Raw genomic sequence first — 26280 nt, 5'->3', positions numbered from 1 at the left:
AGTTGTCAGAGGTCTCTTGCTGGCCTCCCTCACTAGGTTGGTGATGTGAGCTCATTGGGCTGGAAGGGCTTGTTACCACGCTCCAAATATCTCTTAATAATACAGCCATGATGGAATGGCAGAGCAGACTTGAATTCATCCCTATGATTTATGGTCTTACAGTCTTGTACATTGAGGAAGGGTGCCTGGGGTCAAGGGCATGGTATCTGCAGGTTACCATGGAATTGGGAGGATGGAACGGTTCCAGACAAGATGGCGGACTGATCGAGCACTGAGGCACTTCAGCTGCAGGAGAGGTTGTTTTCCTTGAAGTAAAGTGTTATGACCCCAGCCCCCTCCTTTGTGAGAATCGCAAGAGAGAGAGAGAAGCCTTACGGTTTGGAATGTGGGCTGGCCTCTCAGCCAGACAAAAGCCACGGACATGGCCATTGTCTTGGGAGACACCTTTGTGGAATAAGGGACTGGACTACGTGCAAACCCTCAGGGCAACGTGGGCTGGGTGATGGGGGAAAGATTGCCTCACCCCCACCCTGATTGACATCTACAACCCTGCCAGTCCAGATAAAAGGTGGGCTGCCGAGGCGGGGCCTGAGACGCATCAAGGAGACACACGAAGAAGACACGATAGCGCTTCCCGTCGGAGCGGGAAGCCATTTTGAAGGAAGCCACGTGCGTTAGATTCCGGATCGGGAGTCTGTGGCTGAAACCAAAGGAAAACCGTTTTAACTAACAACAGGGATTTGCTTCGCAAAGACGACGGGCAAGTGTTCCTTCTTTCTCACCACTCTCTCTCTCCAACACGTGAAATGCCAGCGGTTCCCAAAACGGGAAAGCCTGCAGATTTTGAATGACTCTTATATTCCATTGGACTCAGTATTATCCCCTAGACAACGAGAGAGCTTATTTCTGATTGATTATTACTATACCTGTGCTTTAGATTGAGTTTTGACGATGTATATGATCTGAATGTTTTGTATTAACCATACATTTGTGTCCCTTTATAAATAAAAACGTTTGAAAATAGTACCATCAGACTTCAGCGGACCTCTCTATCTTTGCTGGTAAGTCACCCGGTTACTGGGAACATAACAAAAGGAAATTGTGAGGCAATTCTTTGTACACAGCACGAAGGTCGAGAGAAGCTTTTCTCATCAGCTGGTGGTTCAATGATCAGGGAGACAAATTCAGAATGATGGGGCAGCACGGTAGTGTAATGGTTAACACAACGCTTTACAGTACCGCTGACCCAGATTTGACTCCCACTGCCACCTATAAGGAGTTTGTACATTCTCCCTGTGACCACGTGGGTTTCTTCCGGGTGCTCCGGTTTCCTCCTACAGTCCACAGATGTACAGGTCCTTGGTAATTGACCATTGTAAATTGTCATGTGATTAGGCTATGGATAATTCGGGGGATTGCTGAGCACCGTGGCTCGAAGGGTCAGAAGGGCATATTCCACACAGCATCTCAATAAATAAATAAACAACGATTTTGGGAGGAAGATCCCCTCTACACAGAGGGTAACGATAAACTCATTCGCACTGGCTGAAATTGTCAATTACAGCATTTTTTTTTTAAATGGGAAGAGGTGGAAAGGGAAATAATTTTTCTGGGAAAATGCTGGAGGAATGAGACATAAGATAGCTCAAAAAGGAGTCAGCATGGATCCAATGGGCTGAATGGTCTCCTGACAGTAATAATTCTGTGATTCCATTGTGCTATGACTCGACTGATTCAACAGAGCTACTCACCACTGCTGTTCAAATGTGTCATCTCTGCCTGAATAGTCTGCCGAAGCTCGCTCAACTGGGAAACTGAAACACAGATATTACATTTCAGACTCAGATTCAGTTTATCATCATTTAGAAACCACAAATGCAATGCAGTTAAAAAATGAGACAACATTCCTCCAGAATGATATCACAAAAGTACATGACAAAACAGACTACACCAGAAAATCCACATAACGTTTGGCAATCCCCAATCCAGAGTCCAGAGAGGCTGCTGTGTATTAATATCACACAACCATCTTAGCGCATTCCCCGGAAAGGAGCTCCAAATCCATCAGACAAAACAAGACCAAAAACTAAAGCTACGAGATCTGCACAAAACCACATAGTCACAACATACAGTTACAACAGTGCAAACAATAGCATAATTGATAAAAAAAAACAGACCATGGGCACAGTAAAAATAGTCCAAAGATGTTAAGACCAAGTTCAAAAGAAACCACCACACAGTTTCCACAAGTCCTCAGGGTCCCAATAGACTCGCCATCCCACGCCGGCGGCAGAAGGGAGTACCCCCGCTATGGACTTCCACGGTGCCGCCCGACTCAGCCTCGCAGACACAGCACACACTGAAAGCAACCTGACCGCAGCGGACTCCGAGTCTGTTGAACCTCCGAGCCTCTGACCATCCCTTCCGGCACAGCTTCTCTGAGATCCATCCTCTGCCAAGCGTATTAAGATGCCCTTGCCAACGACCATCGACAACGTGACCCTGAGGACCCGGACCCCACAGCAGCAGCAACGAAGAAGGTCTTCCTGGAGATTTCCCGATGTTCCTCTGTGCTCCCACATCCGATTATGATTGCGCACGGCATCCCGCTTAACAAATTTACCCACTGTGTTAGACTTGAGAATGCAAATGAGACTGGTGGCAGTGTGCAATGCGAAATGGAATCCCCTCGCTTTTACTCCAACAGAGTATTACCCAATGCCAGGTGTCTGCAGCAACAAATTCTGTCCAGTGACATGTTCACAAGGGCTTGCAGGGCACAGTTTGTGGAAGGAAGGGCAGAGAGAGGGGATGAAATATTCCCTCTGTTAGTTGTTAGTGACAAAATAATTGCAGTCAAGTCAAGTCGAATCGCTTTTTATTGTCATTTCGACCATAGACTGCTGGTACAGTACACAGTAAAAACAAAACAACATTCCTCCAGGACCATGGTGCTACATGAAATAACATGAAACTACACTAGACTGTGTGAAACAGCACAAGGCTACATTGGACTATGTAAAACAACATTAAAAACTGCACTAGACTACAGACCTGCACAGGATTACATAAAGTGCACAAAACAGTGCAGGGCAGTACAATAATTAATTAATAATAAGGCAATAGGCACAGTAGAGGACAAATTTCAATGTAATAATAAATGATGTAGATGTTAGTCTTGATTCTGGGTATTGAGGAGTCTGATAGCTTGGGGGAGAAAACTGTTACAGAGTCTGGTCGTGAGAGTTCGAATGCTTCGGTGCCTTTTCTCAGATGGCAGATGGGAGAAAAGTTTGTATGAGGGGTGCGTGTGGTCCTTCATTTTGCTGTTAGCTTTGCGGATGCAGCGTGTGATGTAAATGACTGTAATGGCGGGAAGAGAGACCCCAATGATCTTCTCAGCTGACCTCACTATCTGCTGCAGAGACTTGCGATCTGAGACTGTGCAATTCCCGAACCAGGCAGTGATGCAGCTGCTCAGGACGCTCTCGATACAACCCCTGTAGAATGTGATGAGGATGGGGGTTGGGAGATGGACTTTCCTCAGCCTTCACAGAATGTAAAGACCCTGCTGGGCTTTCTTGACTATGGAGCTGGTGTTGAGGGACCAGGTGAGATTCTCCACCAGGTGAACGCCAAGAAATTTAGTGCTCTTAACGATCTCTACCGAGGAGCTGTCAATGTTTAGCAGAAAGCAGTCGCTCCGTGCTCTCCTAAAGTCAACAACCATCTCTTTTGTTTTGTTCACATTCAGAGACAGGTTGTTGGCTCTGCACCAGTCCATTAGCCGCTGTTCCTCCTCTCTGTATGCTGACTCATCGTTCTTGCTGATGGGACCCACTATTGTCATGTCTTCGGCGAACTTGATGATATGGTTCGAGCTGTGTGTTGCAGCACAGTCATGGGTCAGCAGAGTGAACAGCAGTGGACTGTGCACACAACCCTGGGGGGCCCCCATGCTCTGTGTGATGGTGTTGGAGATGCTGCACCCAATCCGGACTGACTGAGGTCTCCCAGTCAGGAAGTCTAGGATCCAGTTGCAGAGGGAGGTGTTCAGGCCCAGCTGTTTCAGCTTACCAATCATGTTGAATGTGGGTTGAACGGAGCTAAATCTGTTTTTCAATGAACGCATTTACAAGGAGCACAGTCAGAAACATCTTTTTCCCATCTGCCATGCAATTTCTGGAGATCACAGTGCCTTCTTCCAGCTGACTTCAAAGTCTCCCAAATGCTTTCTGGAAAACTCTGGCCAAGATTTCATTAAGGTTTCTTCAACAGTGGCTTTCTCTTTGCCAGTTTCCTATAAGTCTGTGACTGGTGAAGCACCCGGGCAGCAGTTGTATGCCCAGTCTCTCCCATCTCAGCCACTGAAGCTTGTAACTCCTCCAGAGTTGTCAGAGGTCTCTTGCTGGCCTCCCTCACTAGGTTGGTGATGTGAGCTCATTGGGCTGGAAGGGCTTGTTACCACGCTCCAAATATCTCTTAATAATACACCACGAATATATAGGCCCTTTGAAGATAAAGTTATTAGCAATTTGGGGAATGTAATAAATATATATATTGTTACGAATGTGACGCAACTCTGAGGGGCTGAAGGGTACAAAGTCGCCCCCTCCTTTTTGAGAATCGCAAGATCGCTATTAATTCGGGTCTGAGACCCAGGAAATGAGAGAGAGACGTCCAGAATACACAAGGTTTGGAATGTGTCCTGACCTCAGCGAAACGGAACCACTGATAACGGCCATTGTCTCTTGGAGAAGGAATTGTGTATTGAGTACTGTATTATTCATTGAAAACCCTCAGGGGACAACCAGAGTGGGCTGGTTGAGGGATTGCATCATCCCAACCTGATTGACATCTGAGACCCCGTGAGTAAGGATAAAAGAGGGTCTGGGGAACAACCCCTTTAGACGCACCAGGAGAAACGCTGGAAATCCAGTGACAGCGTTTTATAGCAAAAGCCGGTGGGGGGGCTCGTGTGCGTCCTCCCTTGCCAGGGTGGCGGGCTCATCACGGAAGAACTGTTTAGCTAAAGGAGAGGCCACAAGTGAACGGCCACACCAACGAGACTCCGACGGGTCAAAATCATAAAAGGAAAGCCGGCAAGTTTCTCAAAATCAATCTCTCTCTCTCTCCAACAAATTGCAACCCAGCGGTCCCCAAAGGCTGCAGCCTGCATGAACTGAGTGAACTTTATATTTCCCTCGGACAATACATTATCCCCTAGACAATGATAGAGCTTATTTCTTATTGGTTATTATTATACCAGCACTTTTAGATTTAGTATTGATGACGTATATTATCTGTATATTCGCATTGATATTATTTTTGTGTATTCTTACTAATAAATACTGTTAAAAATAGTATCATCAGACTTCAACAGACGTCTCCATCTTTGCTGGTAAGTTACCCAGTTATGGGGTTCGTAACAACGTGGGGCCTCGTCTCGAGATTTGATACCAAATTGGAGGGCCAGTAATTTGGGCTTTTAAGTCCAAACTTGGATCTGGTTGCGCGGGAAACCAGACGAGAAACCAGCAAAGATGGACGTAGATGAATTCATAGAAAACCTGACTCTGGAGGCGCTAGAGGCTGCCACAAAGTCAGACATGATAAATATTGCGAAAGGACTAAATCTCGCAGAGGTGAGGGTGTCGATGAAAAAGTGGGAGGTGTGGAGGGCCATAACTCAGTATTATATTGTGAAGAATGTGTTTTCGGCTGAGGTATTGGAAAATATCCCTGAAAAAGCACCAGCTAGTGGGATGGCTCAGTTAGAGTTGGAGAAATTAAGGTTGGAACATGAAATTAAGTTAAAACAGCTGGAAGCAGCTGAAAAGGAGAAGGAAAGAGCTGAAAAGGAAAATAAAGAGCTGAAAAGCAAAGGGAGCATGAGCTCCAGCTAAAGGAGTTAGAGGTGAAGAGGGAGAAGGAAAGAGCTGAAAAGGAAAAGGAGTATGCGCTCCAGCTAAGGAGTTAGAAGTGAAAAGAGAGCAGGAAAGAGCTGAGAAGCAGAGGGAGCATGAAATTAAGTTAAAACAGTTGGAAGCAGCTGAAAAAGAGAAGGGAAGGGCTGAAAAAGAGAGGGAGTATGAGGAGAAGGAGAAACAGAGGCAACATGAGATGGGCCTGGAGAAGTTAAGGCAAGAGCGAAGAGCTCAAGGGTAAGACCGAGAGGAGAGATTTAATGTTAGTAGGGAGTTTAGGTTAGTACCTCCGTTTGAGGAGACGGATGTTGATAGTTATTTCTTGCATTTTGAAAAGGTGGCAGTGAGTCAGAAGTGGCCCAGAGATCAGTGGGTGGCGTTGTTACAAAGTGTGTTAAAAGTGAAGGCACAACGGGCATATGCGGCGTTGTCCATGGAGGAGGAGTCTGAGAATTATGAGAAAGTAAAGAAGGCCATTCTTCGGACCTACGAATTGGTACCTGAGGCCTATAGACAAAAGTTCAGAAATTTAAAGAAAGGGTGGAATCAGACGTATGCAGAGTTTGCCTATGAGAAGGGTGTGCTCTTGGATCGCTGGTGTGTGGCAGAAAGGGTGGAAGAGAATTTTCGGCGTCTCAGGGAGTTATTCTGATTGAGGAATTTAAAGGTTGTGTTTCGGATGATATCCGGATGTATTTGAATGAGAAGCCAAATAAGTCCATATCCAAATTTGCTAGGTTCGCAGATGAATATGCCCTAACCCACAAGACAAAGTTTTCCTCGAATAAGAGTTACCAGAAAGACCGTGGGAATGGTAGAGAAAGCCCGCCGGCTGAGGCAAAGATCCAGCCGGGAGCTAGTGGTAAAAAGGAGGAGGGGGAAAGGTAAGATGGCAGGAGGGGTCCTGGCTTGACCTGTTTTAATTGTGGAAAGGTGGGTCATATTGCATCTAAGTGCCTTGCTCCGAGGAAGGAGACAGGAAAAGGGAAAGCAGCAGTCCCTATAGGATGTATTGTGGTGATCAGTAAATCGACGAGAAAGCCCCAGGTAGACAGAATACGAGAGGGGCCTGAGAAATTTATTTCAGAAGGAACCGTGTCTGTGAAAGAGGGAGACACACCAGTTCCAGTGCAGATCTGGAGAGGCACTGGAGCTGAGCTGTCACTGATTCGCAGTACGGTACTAGATTTTGGTCCCGAGACTGGAGAGGTAGCTTTGAGAGGCATAGGAAAAGGGACAGAAGCTGTGCCTTTGCATAGGATCATTATAAATTGTGAGCTGGTATCTGGACCAGTTGAAATAGGGGTGCGATCAGAATTCCCGAGAACTGACGTAGACCTCCTTCTGGGTAACGATTTAGCTGGTGGTGACGTTTGATCAGCCATGGAGCTGACAAGCCAGCCTGTAAGTGTTGAGGACCCGCCCCTAGATTCCAAGATCTATCCCACATGCGCGATCACTCGCAGCATGTCGAAAAAGGCAGCTGAGAACGAGACCAGTTTAAATCCGGCCAGTATTGATTTGGCCGAGATGTTTTTACCGACCCTGTACCAAGAGGGGTTAGGGAATGGTAAAACAGAGAATAGGAAAGTGAACGAGAGTAAGGGAGAGGAGGTAGTCCTGCCCTTAGCCAGGAGGAAATTTATAGAGGCACGGAGTAAAAATGAGAAACAGATAAGTCTGTTAGAAGGTCCAGGGTTGGACATGGATGATCTGTCTGGTTTGACAGAACTGTTTGAAGAAGTTGAAAATTTTAAATGTGTTCCCGATAATGAAATGAGGGCAGTCCTATATGAAAAGGATGCCATTACCTTGAAGAAGTCTGCTGGGTTGGCAGATGAGGTTGTTTCAGCCCGCAGGGTTGAGGTTACTCCGGAAGGGAGTTGCCCAGAGAGTAACTGGGAGGATCAGGGGAACTTAGAATTTGAAAAGGGGACGGGTATTGAAAGCCTGGAAGAGGCAGATGTCCCGTTTAAGTGTGTTCAAGATGTAATGCATGTGGTACTGAACCTAGTAATGGAACTCAGAAAAAGTCTGAGGTATTTGATTCAGTTGAAAAGGAATGCAGTCCTTTTGGGTTAGATGGACTTAGTTCAGTGAAGAAAGGGTTAACCGTGGTACTAGTGGGAAGTGAGAATTCCCAGTTGTTTGTGTTCGAAGGTGTGTTAAACGTTAATGAGGAGATAAAAGGTGGTGATGTGAATCTTATTATTGAAGGAAAAGGAAAAAGTGTAGTTCTTAAATTGAATGAAGAAAATTTAAAGTCTGGATTGATGTCAGAAGCAGTTACCAGGCTGAAGGGACAATGGCTTGGTAACACGGTGCCTGTGAATCAATTACAGGTTGATTTGGAATGTAAAGGTGCCCCACGCGCTATTGTTATTCAAGAGTGTGCTGTGAAGAGGCAGAATTTGAAATGCTGTTTGGACAAAGAGAGATCGCTTGCAGATCTTAAATTGAAAACTAATAGAATGAAGGATCCTGAAGATAAAATTAACGACTTGCTTAAAAATAAAGAATTGTGTGGAAATTCGGCAAATGGGCTATGTTTGGAAAAAATTGTTGATAAAATAACTCCTATGAAAGGAGCATGCAAAAGCCTATTCCACACTGGTGCGCAAGCTAACCACGTGGGAGTTAACTGGGAAAGGGGCAAGGGTTGACGGGATGCCACTTTAAATAACACGATCTGGTTTTAAGGGATTTCGACAAAGCATGTGAATAATAACGACAACCCCCATGGAAGATTGACTGTTAAGTTTGAAAGTAAAATTAAGATTAGTATTTGCATGAACTTTTGTAATATACACGAAAGTTAAGATCACAACTCTTTAGTTTTTGTTTGCTGAAGAAAAGGAATAAAAATAGGTGGTTATTAAATTGGAGTCTGATGCTACAAGAATTTATTAAGGTACAAGATGTTAAGATATTAAAGGAAGTGACAATGTAATCGCTAACTGTTTGGATGCTGAATTGAACGTATAACTGTATTACTCTGTAGTGAAAAAAAACTTTTGTATTGTGTTAGATTCTGAAATCCTGTAAGACTCTGTATTAATTAATTTTTACCTGTGGTAAAAATCTTAGAAGAAAAGGGGTGTTACGAACGTGACGCAACTCTGAGGGGCTGAAGGGTACAAAGTCGCCCTCTCCTTTTTGAGAATCGCAAGATCGCTATTAATTCGGGTCTGAGACCCAGGAAATGAGAGAGAGAGAGAGATGTCCAGAATACACAAGGTTTGGAATGTGTCCTGACCTCAGCGAAACAGAACCACTGATAATGGCCATTGTCTCTTGGAGAAGGAATTGTGTATTGAGTACTGTACTATTCATTGAAAACCCTCAGGGGACAACCAGAGTGGTCTGGTTGAGGGATTGCATCATCCCAACCTGATTGACATCTGAGACCCCGTGAGTAAAGATAAAAGAGGGTCTGGGGAACAACCCCTTTAGACGCACCAGGAGAAACGCTGGAAATCCAGTGACAGCGTTTTATAGCAAAAGCCGGTGGGGGGGCTCGTGTGCGTCCTCCCTTGCCAGGGTGGCGAGCTCATCACGGAAGAACGGTTTAGCTAAAGGAGAGGCCACAAGTGAACGGCCACACCAACGAGACTCCGACGGATCGAAATCATAAAAGGAAAGTTGGCAAGTTTTTCTCCAAAATCTCTCTCTCTCTCTCTCCAACAAATTGCAACCCAGCGGTCCCCAAAGGCTGCAGCCTGCATGAACTGAGTGAACTTTATATTTCCCTCGGACAATACATTATCCCCTAGACAACGATAGAGCTTATTTCTTATTGGTTATTATTATACCCGCACTTTTAGATTTAGTATTGACGACGTATATTATCTGTATATTTGCATTGATGTTATTTTTGTGTATTTTTACTAATAAATACTGTTAAAAATAGTATCATCAGACTTCAACGGACGTCTCCATCTTTGCTGGTAAGTGACCCAGTTACAGGGTTCGTAACAATATATTAAAGTTATTTTGAATTCCATGGAGCATGTGGGGATCTTCCAATATCCAGGCAGTCTTTCTTTCTTTTTCTCTTTTTTTTTCTTTTTATTTAAGATAGGGATGTTGGGGGGGAGGGTTAAGGGGAGGGGGAAAAGGGTGATATTATACTCTATTATTCTATTCATTCTATGTAATTATCTAAAAAATTTAATAAAAAATATATTTTAAAAATACACCACGATGGAATGGCAGAGCAGATTTGATGGGCCAAATGGCCTAATTCTGTTCCTATGTCTAATGGTCTTTCAGTCTTGTACTTTGAGGAAAGGTGACTGGGGTCAAAGGCATGGTATCTGCAGGTTACCATGGTATTGGGAGGATGCATTACGGCTGCACTCCTTGAAGTAAAAGCAATTGTGAGGCAATTCTTTGTTCACGGCACAAAGATCAAGGGAAGCTTTTCTCATCAGCTGGTGGTTCAATGATCAGGGAGACAATTTCAGAATGATGGGGCAACACGGTAGTGTAATGGTTAACACAACGCTTTACAGTACCGCTGACCCGGATTTGACTCCCACTGCTGCCTATAAGGAGCTTGTGCTTTCTCCCTGTGACCACGTGGGTTTCCTCCGGGTGCTCCGGTTTCCTCCTACAGTCCAAAGATGTACCGGGTCCTAGGTCAATTGACCATTGTAAATTGTCCTGTGATTAGGCTGCGGATCATTCGGGGGATTGCTGAGCACCGTGACTCGAAGGGCCAGAAGGGCATATTCCACACAGTATCTCAATAAATAAATAAACAACGATTTTGGGAGGAAGATCCCCTCTACACAGAGGGTAATGATAAAATCACTCACACTGGCTGAAATTGACAATTGCGGCATTTTTTTAAAATAGGAAGAGGTGTAAAGGGAAATAATTTCTCTGGTCATATGTCGGAGGAATGGGACAGATTGATAACTCAAAAAGGAATGAGCATGGATCCAATGGGCTGAATGGTCTCTTGACAGTAATAACTCTAGGATTCAATTGCACCATGACTACTGATTCAACAAAGCTACTCACCACTGCTGTTCGTCTCTGCCTGAATATTCCGCCAAAGCTCCTTCAACTGGGAAACTGAAACACAAATATTCACTGTGTTAGACTTGAGAATGCAAACGAGGCTGGTGGCAGTGTGCAATGTGAAAGGGAATCCCCTTGCTTTGTATCCCAACAGAGTATTAGCCAATGTCAGGTATCTGCAGCAACAAATACGTAGAAACAAGCTGGATGAACTCAGCAGGTCGGGCAGCATCCATTGAAATGAGCAGTCAACGTTTCAGGCCGAGACCCTTCGTCAGGACTGAAGAAGGGAGGGGGCAGGGGGAGGGTGGAAAACCAATCAGAGGAAAGATCAAAGGGTGGGGGAGGAGAAGCAGGGAGGAGATAGGCAGGAGAGGTGAAGAAGGAATCCAAGGGGAAAGCTGTCAGGAGCGGGGACAGGAAAGGACTCAAGTGCAGGACGCAGGCACTGAAGTACTAGGGGTTGGACAGGAGGGGGATGCCATGGCATGCAAGGGGTAATGCTGGGGTTCAGGCAGATAGAGAGTCTTAGTCGGGCAGGCAGAGCAGGATCCCAGAGTTCAGACAGGCGGAGCAGGATCCCAGAGGTTGGGCAGAAGGCGGGGTCTTGAGGTACATGGCTGGAGGAGAGCCCCCCCTGGGCGGGCAGCATTTGTCCCAGGTAGGGCCACCTCCCAGGCAGAAACACGGAGGCCTGGGCAAGATGCGGACTCCTAGGCGGGTGTAGGGCACAACCCATTGGAAGTGGGGGGGGGGGGGGGGAAGGGGCAGAACACCCCACCGGGCAGTGGCAGGCCAGCCGGACCTGCCCAACGAAGGCAACGAATAGGAAAGGGCAGAACGCCCCATCAGGCAGCAGCAGTCCAGCCAGACCTGCCCGACAGAGGCAGAGGGGTAGAACAGGGACTAGGTCCAGGGTGACCAGCACGGCAGCCATGATCCCCAGGTAATTCGGGAGAGGCAGACAGACAGCACCACAGCGCAAGCAAGGCAAAACGGGCAGAGCAGCAGGACCAGCGCATACAAGAAAAAGCAGGGGAACAAGACCAACCTGGACAGAACAAATACAGAGCAGGTCAGAACCCGGGCAGGGTAAACAGGATACAGAGCAGGTCAGAACCCGGGCAGGGTAAACAGGATGTGGAGCAGGTCAGAACCCAGGCAGGGTAAACAGGATGCGGAGCAGATCAGAACCCGGGCAGGGTAAACAGGATGTGGAGCAGGTCAGAACCCAGGCAGGGTAAACAGGATGCGGAGCAGATCAGAACCCAGGCAGGGTAAACAGGATACAGAACAAAATGACCACCTGCCTGGTCTCAGTCCCAAGGCCCCTTATAAACACCTGCAGCTGAATTGGCCACAGGTGTGCCTCCTTAAGACAGGAGGATCCTAACTGGTTCAATGGTTCAAGGGTGACGGGAGGGACAGCTGCAAGACCCGGAGTCCAGAGTCCACGGACTGGATCAAGACCCGGAATGCGGTCTTCGCACCGGAACGGACCCTGACAGAAAGCACTATGGGTAGTAGAAGAAGGCAGAATCATGAGAGAGGTGACAGGCAGCTAGAAGGGGAAACAGAGTGAAAGTGGGATGGTGGAAGGGAGAGGGAGGGAATTACCAGAAGTTGGAGAATTCGATGTTCATAACAAAGGGCTGGAGACTACCCAGAAGGTATATGAGATGTACTTTTCTGCAGTGTACTTTGTGTTTGCAGCAACAAATTCTGTCTAGTGACATGTTTACAAAGGTTTGCAGGGCACAGTTTGTGGAAGGAAGGGCAGAGAGAGAGGGAGTGAAATATTCCCTTTGTTGCTTGTTAGTGACCAAAGAATCACAGTCATGGGTTGAACGGAGTTCAATCTATTTTTCAATTAACTCATTTACAAGGAGCATAACCAGAAACAGCTTTTTCCCTCTGCCATGCGATTTCTTTCTTTATTAATCTTTTTATTAATTTAAAAGAAGAGTGTATATATATACACAAGAGGAGAATTATCCCAAATATCTATATCAATAACAATTCATATAAAGGTAAAATAAACATTATCAAGATCATACAGAGTATTAATTTAATAGTATGTAATAAAGAATAAGATAATCGATTCTCCTCTTATCATTCCATGAAAAGAAGAAAAAAGACAAAGAAACTTTTAAATTTTAATATACATAAAAAAACCCCACTAAACAAAAAAAGAGAGAAAAATAAGAGAACTGGGCAGCTCAGACTGAGAGTGAAAGCAAGAAAAAAGAAAAACTTTCTGATCAAATACAACATTTCGAGGAGGTAACTGGAAGAGCCGTAAATCAAAGCATATGGAAAAATTGAATAAAAGGTCACCAGGTTTCCTCAAATTTAAAGGACGTATTAAATGTCCGACTTCTGACATAATGGAAGTAAGCCAATAAAAAGCAGAAGGTGAATCCTTCCATTTAAGCAAAACGGCTCTCCTAGCCAATAAAGTTGTAAAAGCCATCATCCGTTGAGCGGAAAAAGGAATATATCCTGCTCCTGATTGAATAATCCCAAAAATTGCTGTAAGTAAATTTTATTTCTGTATGTACAAGGAACCCATGAGCGCCATCACTACTTTTGTATTTCTATTTTTGTACAAATTATTTAATTTAACTATATAGACACACACACACACACACACACACACACACACACACACACACACACACACACACACACACACACACACACACACACACACACACACACACACACACAAAAGAACCTCTCTCTGCCCATCACTCTGCCTGTTCTCCATCTCCCTTTGGTGCTCCCCCCTACCCCTTTCTTTCTCCTGAGGCCTCCCGTCCCATGATCCTTTCCCTTCTCCAGCTCTGTATCACTTTCGCCAATCACCTTTCTAGCTCTTAGCTTCATCCCACCCCCTCCGGTCTTCTCCTATCATTTCGCATTTCCCCTCCCCCTCTCACTTTCAAATCTCTTACAATCTTTCCTTCCAGTTAGTCCTGATGAAGGGTCTCGGCCCAAAACGTCGACAGTGCTTCTCCTTATAGATGCTGCCTGGCCTGCTGTGTTCTACCAGCATTTTGTGTGTGTTGCTTGAATTTCCAGCATCTGCAGATTTCCTCGTGTTTGTTCTGTATTATCGGACTGGAGGCCTGTAACTTGTGGTGTTCCACAGGGGTGGTGATAGGCCCATTTCTATTTGTCATCTACATCTCTGGTTTGGATGAGAATGTACAAGGGATGTTTATTAATGGTGATAAAAAAGATGTCGAGCACTCTGACCAACATTTAAAAGGGCATTGAGTACAGGAGCCGTGACATTAGGCCACCATTTGTAAGGAGTTTGTACGTTATCCCCCGTGACCGCAGAGGTTCCCACTGAGTGCTCTGCTCTCCCTTCACGTTCCAAACACATATGGTCAGTAGGTTAATTGGTCAGATGGGTGTAGGTCGGTGATGTGAGCTCATTGGGCTGGAAGGGCTTGTTACCATGCTCCAAATATCTCTCAATAATACACCACGATGGAATGGCAGAGCAGACTTGATGGGCCAAAATGGCCAATTCTCTTCCTATGACTTATGATCTTACAGTCTTGTACATTGAGGAAAGGTGTCGGGGGTCAAGGGCATGGTATCTGCAGGTTACCATGGTATTGGGAGGATGGAATGGTTCCAGACAAGATGGCGGACTGATCGAGCACTGAGGCACTACGGCTGCATGAGAGATTGTTCTCCTTGAAGTAAAGGAAATTGTGAGGCAATTCTTTGTACACAGAACGAAGATCAAGAGAAGCTTTTCTCATCAGCTGGTGGTTCAATGATCAGGGAGACAAATTCAGAATGATGGGGCAACATGGTAGTGTAATAGTTAACACAACGCTTTACAGTACCGCTGACCCGGATTTGACTCCCACTGCTGCCTATAAGGAGCTTGTACATTCTCCCTGTGACCACGTGGGTTTCTTCCGGGTGCTCCGGTTTCCTCCTATAGTCCAAAGATGTACAGGTCCTTGGTAATTGACCATTGTAAATTGTCATGTGATTAGGCTACGGATCATTCAGGGGATTGCTGAGCACCGTGACTCGAAGGGCCAGAAGGGCATATTCCACACAGTATCTCAATAAATAAATAAACAACGATTTAGGGAGGAAGATCCCCTCTACACAGAGGATAACGATAAACTCACCCGCACTGGCTGAAATTGCCAATTACGGCATTTTTTAAAATGGGAAGAGGTGCAAAGGGAAATAATTTTGCTGGAAAAATGTCGGAGGAATGAGACAGAGGATAATTTGAAAAAGAGACAGCATGGATCCAAAGGTCTGAATGGTCTCCTGACAGTAATAATTCTGTGATTCCATTTTGCCATGACTCGACTGATTTAACAAAGCTACTCACCAGTACTGCTCAAACTTGTCACCTCGTCCTGAGTAGTCTGCGGATTCTCCCCCAACTGGGAAACTGAAACACAAATATCACCTTTAACCGTTGTGTTAGACTTGAGAATGCAAACAAGGCTGGTGGCAGTGTGCAATGTGAAAGGGAATCCCCTTGCTTTGTATCCCAACAGAGTATTAGTCAATGCCAGGTGTCTGCAGCAACAAATCCTGTCCAGTGACATGTTCACAAAGGTTTGCAGGGCACAGTTTGTGGAAGGAAGGGCAGAGAGAGGGAGTGAAACTTTCCCTCTGTTGCTTGTTAGTGACCAAAGAATCACAGTCATGGGTTGAACGGAGTTAAATCTATTTTTCAAAGAACACATTTACAAGAAGCACAGCCAGAAACAGTTTTTTCCCCTCTGCCATGCAATTTCTGAATGGACATGGAACTCATGAGCACCTCCTAACTTCTTTTTGTACAAGAGCCGTGACATTAGGCCACCGTTTCTAAGGAGTTTGTACGTTCTCTCCGTGACTGCAGAGGTTCCCACTGAGTGCTCTGGTTTCCTCTCACATTCCAAACACATATGGTCAGTAGGTTAAGTGGTCAGATGGGTGTAGGTCAGTGATGTGAGCTCATTGGGCTGGAAGGGCTTGTTACCATGCTCCAAATATCTCTCAATAATACAGCCATGATGGAATGGCAGAGCAGACTTGAATCTGTTCCTATGACTTACGGTCTTACAGTCTTGTACATTGAGGAAAGGTGCCTGGGGTCAAGGGCATGGTACCTGCAGGTTACCATGGAATTGGGAGGATGGAACGGTTCAGACAAGATGGCGGACTGATCAAGTACTGAGGCACTACGGCTGCAGGAGAGGTTGTTCTCCTTGAAGTAAAGGAAATTGTGAGGCAATTCTTTGTACACAGAACGAAGCTCAAGAGAAGCTTTTCTCATCAGCTGGTGGTTCAATGATCAGGGAGACAAATTCAGAATGATGGGGCAGCACGGTAGTGTAATGGTTAACACAACGCTTTACAGTACCGCTGACCCGGATTTGACTCCCACTGCTGCCTATAAGGAGCTTGTACATTCTCCCTGTGACCACGTGGGTTTCTTCCGGGTGCTCCGGTTTCCTCCTACAGTCCAAAGATGTACAGGTCCTTGGTAATTGACCATTGTAAATTGTCATGTGATTAGGCTATGAATAATTCGGGGGATTGCTGAGCACCGTGGCTCGAAGGGTCAGAAGGGCATATTCCACACAGTATCTCAATAAATAAATAAACAACGATTTTGGGAGGAAGATCTCCTCTACACAGAGGGTAATGATAAACTCATTCGCACTGGCTGAAATTGTCAATTACAGCATTTTTTTTAATGGGAAGAGGTGGAAAGGGAAATAATTTTTCTGGGAAAATGCTGGAGGAATGAGACATAAGATAGCTCAAAAAGGAGTCAGCATGGATCCAATGGGCTGAATGGTCTCCTGACAGTAATAATTCTGTGATTCCATTGTGCTATGACTCGACTGATTCAACAGAGCTACTCACCACTGCTGTTCAAATGTATCATCTCTGCCTGAATAGTCTGCCGAAGCTCGCTCAACTGGGAAACTGAAACACAGATATTACATTTCAGATTCAGATTCAGTTTATCATCATTTAGAAACCACAAATGCAATGCAGTTAAAAAATGAGACAACATTCCTCCAGAATGATATCACAAAAGTACATGACAAAACAGACTACACCAGAAAATCCACATAACGTTTGGCAATCCCCAATCCAGAGTCCGGAGAGGCTGCTGTGTATTAATATCACACAACCATCTTAGCGCATTCCCCGGAAAGGAGCTCCAAATCCATCAGACAAAACAAGACCAAAAACTAAAGCTACGAGATCTGCACAAAACCACATAGTCACAACATACAGTTACAACAGTGCAAACAATAGCATAATTGATAAAAAAAAAAACAGACCATGGGCACAGTAAAAATAGTCCAAAGATGTTAAGACCAAGTTCAAAAGAAACCACCACACAGTTTCCACAAGTCCTCAGGGTCCCAATAGACTCGCCATCCCACGCCGGCGGCAGAAGGGAGTACCCCCGCTATGGACTTCCACGGTGCCGCCCGACTCAGCCTCGCAGACACAGCACACACTGAAAGCAACCTGACCGCAGCGGACTCCGAGTCTGTTGAACCTCCGAGCCTCTGACCATCCCTTCCGGCACAGCTTCTCTGAGATCCATCCTCTGCTAAGCGTATTAAGATGCCCTTGCCAACGACCATCGACAACGTGACCCTGAGGACCCAGACCCCACAGCAGCAGCAACGAAGAAGGTCTTCCTGGAGATTTCCCGATGTTCCTCCGTGCTCCCACATCCGATTATGATTGCGCACGGCATCCCGCTTAACAAATTTACCCACTGTGTTAGACTTGAGAATGCAAATGAGACTGGTGGCAGTGTGCAATGCGAAATGGAATCCCCTCGCTTTTACTCCAACAGAGTATTACCCAATGCCAGGTGTCTGCAGCAACAAATTCTGTCCAGTGACATGTTCACAAGGGCTTGCAGGGCACAGTTTGTGGAAGGAAGGGCAGAGAGAGGGAATGAAATATTCCCTCTGTTAGTTGTTAGTGACAAAATAATTGCAGTCAAGTCAAGTCGAATCGCTTTTTATTGTCATTTCGACCATAGACTGCTGGTACAGTACACAGTAAAAACAAAACAACGTTCCTCCAGGACCATGGTGCTACATGAAATAACATGAAACTACACTAGACTGTGTGAAACAGCACAAGGCTACATTGGACTACGTAAAACAACATTAAAAACTGCACTAGACTACAGACCGGCACAGGATTACATAAAGTGCACAAAACAGTGCAGGACAGTACAGTAATTAATTAATAAATAAGGCAATAGGCACAGTAGAGGACAAATTTCAATGTAATAATAAATGATGTAGATGTTAGTCTTGATTCTGGGTATTGAGGAGTCTGATAGCTTGGGGGAGAAAACTGTTACAGAGTCTGGTCGTGAGAGTTCGAATGCTTCGGTGCCTTTTCTCAGATGGCAGATGGGAGAAGAGTTTGTATGAGGGGTGCGTGTGGTCCTTCATTTTGCTGTTAGCTTTGCGGATGCAGCGTGTGGTGTAAATGACTGTAATGGCGGGAAGAGAGACCCCAATGATCTTCTCAGCTGACCTCACTATCTGCTGCAGAGACTTGCGATCTGAGACTGTGCAATTCCCGAACCAGGCAGTGATGCAGCTGCTCAGGACGCTCTCGATACAACCCCTATAGAATGTGATGAGGATGGGGGTTGGGAGATGGACTTTCCTCAGCCTTCACAGAATGTAAAGACCCTGCTGGGCTTTCTTGACTATGGAGCTGGTGTTGAGGGACCAGGTGAGATTCTCCACCAGGTGAACGCCAAGAAATTTAGTGCTCTTAACGATCTCTACCGAGGAGCTGTCAATGTTTAGCAGAAAGCAGTCGCTCCATGCTCTCCTAAAGTCAACAACCATCTCTTTTGTTTTGTTCACATTCAGAGTCAGGTTGTTGGCTCTGCACCAGTCCGTTAGCCGCTGTTCCTCCTCTCTGTATGCTGACTCATCGTTCTTGCTGATGGGACCCACTATTGTCGTGTCTTCGGCGAACTTGATGATATGGTTCGAGCTGTGTGTTGCAGCACAGTCATGGGTCAGCAGAGTGAACAGCAGTGGACTGAGCACACAACCCTGGGGGGCCCCCATGCTCTGTGTGATGGTGTTGGAGATGCTGCTCCCAATCCGGACTGACTGAGGTCTCCCAGTCAGGAAGTCTAGGATCCAGTTGCAGAGGGAGGTGTTCAGGCCCAGCTGTTTCAGCTTACCAATCATGTTGAATGTGGGTTGAACGGAGCTAAATCTGTTTTTCAATGAACGCATTTACAAGGAGCACAGTCAGAAACATCTTTTTCCCATCTGCCATGCAATTTCTGGAGATCATAGTGCCTTCTTCCAGCTGACTTCAAAGTCTCCCACATGCTTTCTGGAAAACTCTGGCCAAGATTTCATTAAGGTTTCTTCAACAGTGGCTTTCTCTTTGCCAGTTTCCCATAAGTCTGTGACTGGTGAAGCACCCGAGCAGCAGTTGTATGCCCAGTCTCTCCCATCTCAGCCACTGAAGCTTGTAACTCCTCCAGAGTTGTCAGAGGTCTCTTGCTGGCCTCCCTCACTAGGTTGGTGATGTGAGCTCATTGGGCTGGAAGGGCTTGTTACCACGCTCCAAATATCTCTTAATAATACAGCCATGATGGAATGGCAGAGCAGACTTGAATTCATCCCTATGACTTATGGTCTTACAGTCTTGTACATTGAGGAAGGGTGTCTGGGGTCAAGGGCATGGTATCTGCAGGTTACCATGGAATTGGGAGGATGGGACGGTTCCAGACAAGATGGCGGACTGATCGTGCACTGAGGCACTTCAGCTGCAGGAGAGGTTGTTTTCCTTGAAGTAAAGTGTTATGACCCCAGCCCCCTCCTTTGTGAGAATCGCAAGAGAGAGAGAGAAGCTTTACGGCTTGGAATGTGGGCTGGCCGCTCAGCCAGACAAAAGCCACGGACATGGCCATTGTCTTGGGAGACACCTTTGTGGAATAAGGGACTGGACTACGTGCAAACCCTCAGGGCAACGTGGGCTGGGTGATGGGGGAAAGATTGCCTCACCCCCACCCTGATTGACATCTACAACCCTGCCAGTCCAGATAAAAGGTGGGCTGCCGAGGCGGGGCCTGAGACGCACCAAGGAGACACACGAAGAAGACACGATAGCGCTTCCCGTTGGAGCGGGAAGCCATTTTGAAGGAAGCCACGTGCGTTAGATTCCGGATCGGGAGTCTGTGGCTGAAACCAAAGGAAAACCGTTTTAACTAACAAAAGGGATTTGCTTCGCAAAGACGACGGGCAAGTGTTCCTTCTTTCTCACCACTCTCTCTCTCCAACACGTGAAATGCCAGCGGTTCCCAAAACGGGAAAGCCTGCAGATTTTGAATGACTCTTATATTCCATTGGACTCAGTATTATCCCCTAGACAACGATAGAGCTTATTTCTGATTGATTATTACTATACCTGTGCTTTAGATTGAGTTTTGATGATGTATATGATCTGAATGTTTTGTATTAACCATACGTTTGTGCCCCTTTATAAATAAAAACGTTTGAAAATAGTACCATCAGACTTCAGCGGACCTCTCTATCTTTGCTGGTAAGTCACCCGGTTACTGGGAACATAACAAAAGGAAATTGTGAGGCAATTCTTTGTACACAGCACGAAGGTCGAGAGAAGCTTTTCTCATCAGCTGGTGGTTCAATGATCAGGGAGACAAATTCAGAATGATGGGGCAGCACGGTAGTGTAATGGTTAACACAACGCTTTACAGTACTGCTGACCCGGATTTGACTCCCACTGCTGCCTATAAGGAGTTTGTACATTCTCCCTGTGACCACATGGGTTTCTTCCGGGTGCTCCGGTTTCCTCCTACAGTCCACAGATGTACAGGTCCTTGGTAATTGACCATTGTAAATCGTCATGTGATTAGGCTATGGATAATTCGGGGGATTGCTGAGCACCGTGGCTCGAAGGGTCAGAAGGGCATATTCCACACAGCATCTCAATAAATAAATAAACAACGATTTTGGGAGGAAGATCCCCTCTACACAGAGGGTAACGATAAACTCATTCGCACTGGCTGAAATTGTCAATTACAGCATTTTTTTTAAATGGGAAGAGGTGGAAAGGGAAATAATTTTTCTGGGAAAATGCTGGAGGAATGAGACATAAGATAGCTCAAAAAGGAGTCAGCATGGATCCAATGGGCTGAATGGTCTCCTGACAGTAATAATTCTGTGATTCCATTGTGCTATGACTCGACTGATTCAACAGAGCTACTCACCACTGCTGTTCAAATGTATCATCTCTGCCTGAATAGTCTGCCGAAGCTCGCTCAACTGGGAAACTGAAACACAGATATTGCATTTCAGATTCAGATTCAGTTTATCATCATTTAGAAACCACAAATGCAATGCAGTTAAAAAATGAGACAACATTCCTCCAGAATGATATCACAAAAGTACATGACAAAACAGACTACACCAGAAAATCCACATAACGTTTGGCAATCCCCAATCCAGAGTCCGGAGAGGCTGCTGTGTATTAATATCACACAACCATCTTAGCGCATTCCCCGGAAAGGAGCTCCAAATCCATCAGACAAAACAAGACCAAAAACTAAAGCTACGAGATCTGCACAAAACCACATAGTCACAACATACAGTTACAACAGTGCAAACAATAGCATAATTGATAAAAAAAAAACAGACCATGGGCACAGTAAAAATAGTCCAAAGATGTTAAGACCAAGTTCAAAAGAAACCACCACACAGTTTCCACAAGTCTTCAGGGTCCCAATAGACTCGCCATCCCATGCCGGCGGCAGAAGGGAGTACCCCCGCTATGGACTTCCACGGTGCTGCCCGACTCAGCCTCGCAGACACAGCACACACTGAAAGCAACCTGACCGCAGCGGACTCCGAGTCTGTTGAACCTCCGAGCCTCTGACCATCCCTTCCGGCACAGCTTCTCTGAGATCCACCCTCTGCCAAGCGTATTAAGATGCCCTCGCCAACGACCATCGACAACGTGACCCTGAGGACCCGGACCCCACAGCAGCAGCAACGAAGAAGGTCTTCCTGGAGATTTCCCGATGTTCCTCCGTGCTCCCACATCCGATTATGATTGCGCACGGCATCCCGCTTAACAAATTTACCCACTGTGTTAGACTTGAGAATGCAAATGAGACTGGTGGCAGTGTGCAATGCGAAATGGAATTCCCTCGCTTTTACTCCAACAGAGTATTACCCAATGCCAGGTGTCTGCAGCAACAAATTCTGTCCAGTGACATGTTCACAAGGGCTTGCAGGGCACAGTTTGTGGAAGGAAGGGCAGAGAGAGGGGATGAAATATTCCCTCTGTTAGTTGTTAGTGACAAAATAATTGCAGTCAAGTCAAGTCGAGTCACTTTTTATTGTCATTTCGACCATAGACTGCTGGTACAGTACACAGTAAAAACAAAACAACGTTCCTCCAGGACCATGGTGCTACATGAAATAACATGAAACTACACTAGACTGTGTGAGACAGCACAAGGCTACATTGGACTATGTAAAACAACATTAAAAACTGCACTAGACTACAGACCTGCACAGGATTACATAAAGTGCACAAAACAGTGCAGGGCAGTACAATAATTAATTAATAAATAAGGCAATAGGCACAGTAGAGGACAAATTTCAATGTAATAATAAATGATGTAGATGTTAGTCTTGATTCTGGGTATTGAGGAGTCTGATAGCTTGGGGGAGAAAACTGTTACAGAGTCTGGTCGTGAGAGTTTGAATGCTTCGGTGCCTTTTCTCAGATGGCAGATGGGTTATGGAGGGAAGTTGAATAGATTTGGACTGTATTCACTCAAAATAATTAGAATGAGGGATGATTTAATAGAGATATATACAATCATATGAGACAAATATTGGGTGACTATAAACAACATTCAGAATAAATTTGATCAACTTACATGACAAAGTTCCACATGGAAGGTTAGTTAAGAAGGTTCAGTCGTTAGGTATTAATGCTGGAGTAATAAAATGGATTCAACGGTGGCTAGATGGGAGATGCCAGAGAGTGGTGGTGGATAATTGTTTATCGGGATGGAGGCCGGTGACTAGCAGGGTGCCTCAGGGATCTGTTTTGGGCCCAATGTTGTTTGTAATATACATAAATGATCTGGATGATGTGGTGGTAAATTGGATTAGTAAGTATGCCAATGATACTAAGGTAGGAGGTGTTGTGGATAATGAGGTGGGTTTTCAAAGCTTGCAGGGAGATTTATGCCGGTTAGAAGAATGGGCTGAATGTTGGCAGATGGAGTTTAATGCTGAGAAGTGTGAGGTTCTACATTTTGGCAGGAATAATCCAAATAGAACATACAGGGTAAATGGTAGGGCATTGAGGAATGCAGTGGAACAGAGAGATCTAGGAATAACAGTGCATAGTTCCCTGAAGGTGGAGTCTCATGTAGATAGGGTGGTGAAGAAGGCTTTTGGAACGCTGGCCTTTATAAATCAGAGCATTGAGTACAAAAGTTGGGAGGTAATGTTAAAATTGTACAAGGCATTGGTAAGGCCAAATTTGGAATATTGTGTACAGTTCTGGTCACCGAATTATAGGAAAGATATCAATAAATTAGAGAGAGTGCAGAGACGATTTACTAGGATGTTACCTGGGTTTCAGCACTTAAGTTACAGAGAAAGGTTGAACAAGTTAGGTCTCTATTCATTGGAGCGTAGAAGGTTGAGGGGGGATTTGATCGAGGTATTTAAAATGTTGAGAGGGATAGATAGAGTTGACGTGAATAGGCTGTTTCCATTGAGAGTAGGGAAGATTCAAACGAGAGGACATGATTTGAGAGTTAGTTTAAGGGAAAAGTTTAAGGGAAACACGAGGGGGTATTTCTTTACTCAGAGAGTGATAGCTGTGTGGAATGAGCTTCCTGTAGAAGTAGTAGAGGCCAGTTCAGTTGTGTCATTTAAGGTAAAATTGGATAGGTATATGGACAGGAAAGGAGTGGAGGGTTATGGGCTGAGTGCGGGTAGGTGGGACTAGGTGAGATTAAGAGTTCGGCACGGACTAGGAGGGCCGGAATGGCCTGTTTCCATGCTGTGATTGTTATATGGTTATATGGTTATATGTTTGTTGGATCAAAGTCAGATTAGTATGAGTGACCATCATCTTTGTTGACACTGACAACAAATAAAGGGAGAGAAATAATACCATTATCAAATAAACACCAGCCGAGTTTCAACATCAAAAACCATAGTCAAACAGCTGAAGACTCTCTGCTTAATAATGAATTCCAAACCAGCGAATCAAACACAGAGCAACCATTTACCATTCAGGGGAACATGCAAACACTGGATTGTCAGTGAACCCTCTTGATCTTAGTGTTCAGGGACTCAGATTCAGTTATAGACCTTCCCCACTCTGGTTTTGGACAATAACTGAACTCTGATGCTTCTGCTGGGCAGTAATCAATATTGAATGTAACTGATTCACCCTTGAAATTTTCTCCTAAACTTGCTGAATATTTCCTGACATTATGTTTGTGTCCAGCAGAGAATGGGGATGAACTGGAATATTCATGCTCCTAATGGTGCCAGACTCACTGGGCTTTTCCATGGGGAATCCTACAAGTGTAGTGCCTCCCATGTCAAATTCAGGGCAAGCTATCTTACTGTTGTACCGTCACCACCTTTCTGTTGGTAGGAGTGCAGGAGTAGTGTGTTATGGCAACAACTGTAGTCCAGCCAGTTCCCACAATAATGAACATCGCTCAGTCATTCCGAATCCCATTGTGAGCTGTTTATTATTTATACTATATTGTAAAGTATCCTAAAAAGACATATATACTTGTGCCAATGTTAACATTGAAAAAAATACACCCTGCTGATCAGCAGTCTCTCATTCACTCTGAACAGAATGTATTGGACTTAGCAAGAATTAGAACCACGGGCAGATTTCCTCTGTTTGCCTTACTTTCTCTGTGGGGCTTATCCATCTTCTTGTTCAGTTCTTTTACTAGAGAAGACAAAATCAGGGAAGAATTCCATTATCAAATTAAAAAGAAACAGCCATCAACATCAGAAGACAAATGATTGAATACTTACACTTTATTAGGTATACCTGTACATCTGCTCATTAATGCAAATAGCTAATTAGCCAGTCATGTGACTGCAACTCAATACATAAAAGTATGCTGACGTGGTCAAGAGGTTCAGTCTATGCTCAGACCAAACATCAGAATGAGGGAAGAAATGTGATCTAAATGCACTTAACAATGGTGCCAGATGACACGGCCATAGTGGGGTGTGTCAGGAATGGACAGGAGGAGGAGTATAGGAAACTGATACAGGACTTTGTGATATGGTGCAACTCAAACTACCTGTGTCTCAATATCACCAAGACCAAGGAGATGGTGGTGGACTTTAGGAGATCTAGGCCTCATATGGAGCCAGTGATCATTAATGGAGAATGTGTGGAGCAGGTTAAGACCTACAAGTATCTGGGAGTACAGTTAGACGAGAAGCTAGACTGGACTGCCAACACAGATGCCTTGTGCAGGAAGGCACAGAGTCGACTGTACTTCCTTAGAAGGTTGGCGTCATTCAATGTCTGTAGTGAGATGCTGAAGATGTTCTATAGGTCAGTTGTGGAGAGCGCCCTCTTCTTTGTGGTGGCGTGTTGGGGAGGAAGCATTAAGAAGAGGGACGCCTCACGTCTTAATAAGCTGGTAAGGAAGGCGGGCTCTGTCGTGGGCAAAGTACTGGAGAGTTTAACATCAGTAGCTGAGCGAAGGGCGCTGAGTAGGCTACGGTCAATTATGGAAAACTCTGAACATCCTCTACATAGCACCATCCAGAGACAGAGAAGCAGTTTCAGCGACAGGTTACTATCGATGCAATGCTCCTCAGACAGGATGAAGAGGTCAATACTCCCCAATGCCATTAGGCTTTACAATTCAACCGCCAGGACTTAAGAACTTTTTAAAAGCTATTATTAATGCTTTTTGAGATAGTGATTTAGATGCATATCATATTTTTTACTGAGTTAAGTATTGTATGTAATTAGTTTTGCTACAACAAGTGTATGGGACATTGGAAAAAAGTTGAATTTCCCCATGGGGATGAATAAAGTATCTATCTATCTATCTATCTATCTATCTATCTCAGAAACTGCTTATCTCCTGGGATTTTCATGCACAACAATCTCTATAGTTTATACAAAATGGTACAATAAACAAAAGGAATCCAGTGAATGGTAATGTAATCACCAGTTATATTGCTATTAACTAATATCATTA

At 45.0% G+C, this 26280-nt stretch overlaps 1 protein-coding gene across 2 annotated transcripts in view; it reads right to left on the bottom strand.

Annotated features, from left to right (window-relative positions):
• Window positions 1–26280, bottom strand: part of LOC140740292 (uncharacterized) — an 86119-nt gene that overhangs the window by 20323 nt on the left and 39516 nt on the right. The window contains exons 3-8 of one of the 2 annotated variants that reach the window (XM_073069435.1): window positions 24957–24998; window positions 21259–21321; window positions 16869–16931; window positions 15334–15396; window positions 10956–11009; window positions 1752–1814 (exon numbers count right to left, since the gene is read on the bottom strand). In XM_073069435.1, the coding sequence (XP_072925536.1) occupies window positions 1752–1814; window positions 10956–11009; window positions 15334–15396; window positions 16869–16931; window positions 21259–21321; window positions 24957–24998 (348 nt within the window). The remainder of the gene's footprint in view (window positions 1–1751; window positions 1815–10955; window positions 11010–15333; window positions 15397–16868; window positions 16932–21258; window positions 21322–24956; window positions 24999–26280) is intronic. The other variant, XM_073069436.1, reaches the window with a different exon arrangement.

The sequence above is a fragment of the Hemitrygon akajei genome, chromosome 16 (assembly GCF_048418815.1).
Source record: "Hemitrygon akajei chromosome 16, sHemAka1.3, whole genome shotgun sequence".
Taxonomy (NCBI): domain Eukaryota; kingdom Metazoa; phylum Chordata; class Chondrichthyes; order Myliobatiformes; family Dasyatidae; genus Hemitrygon; species Hemitrygon akajei.
This window is presented reverse-complemented; position numbering and strand designations above follow the sequence as displayed.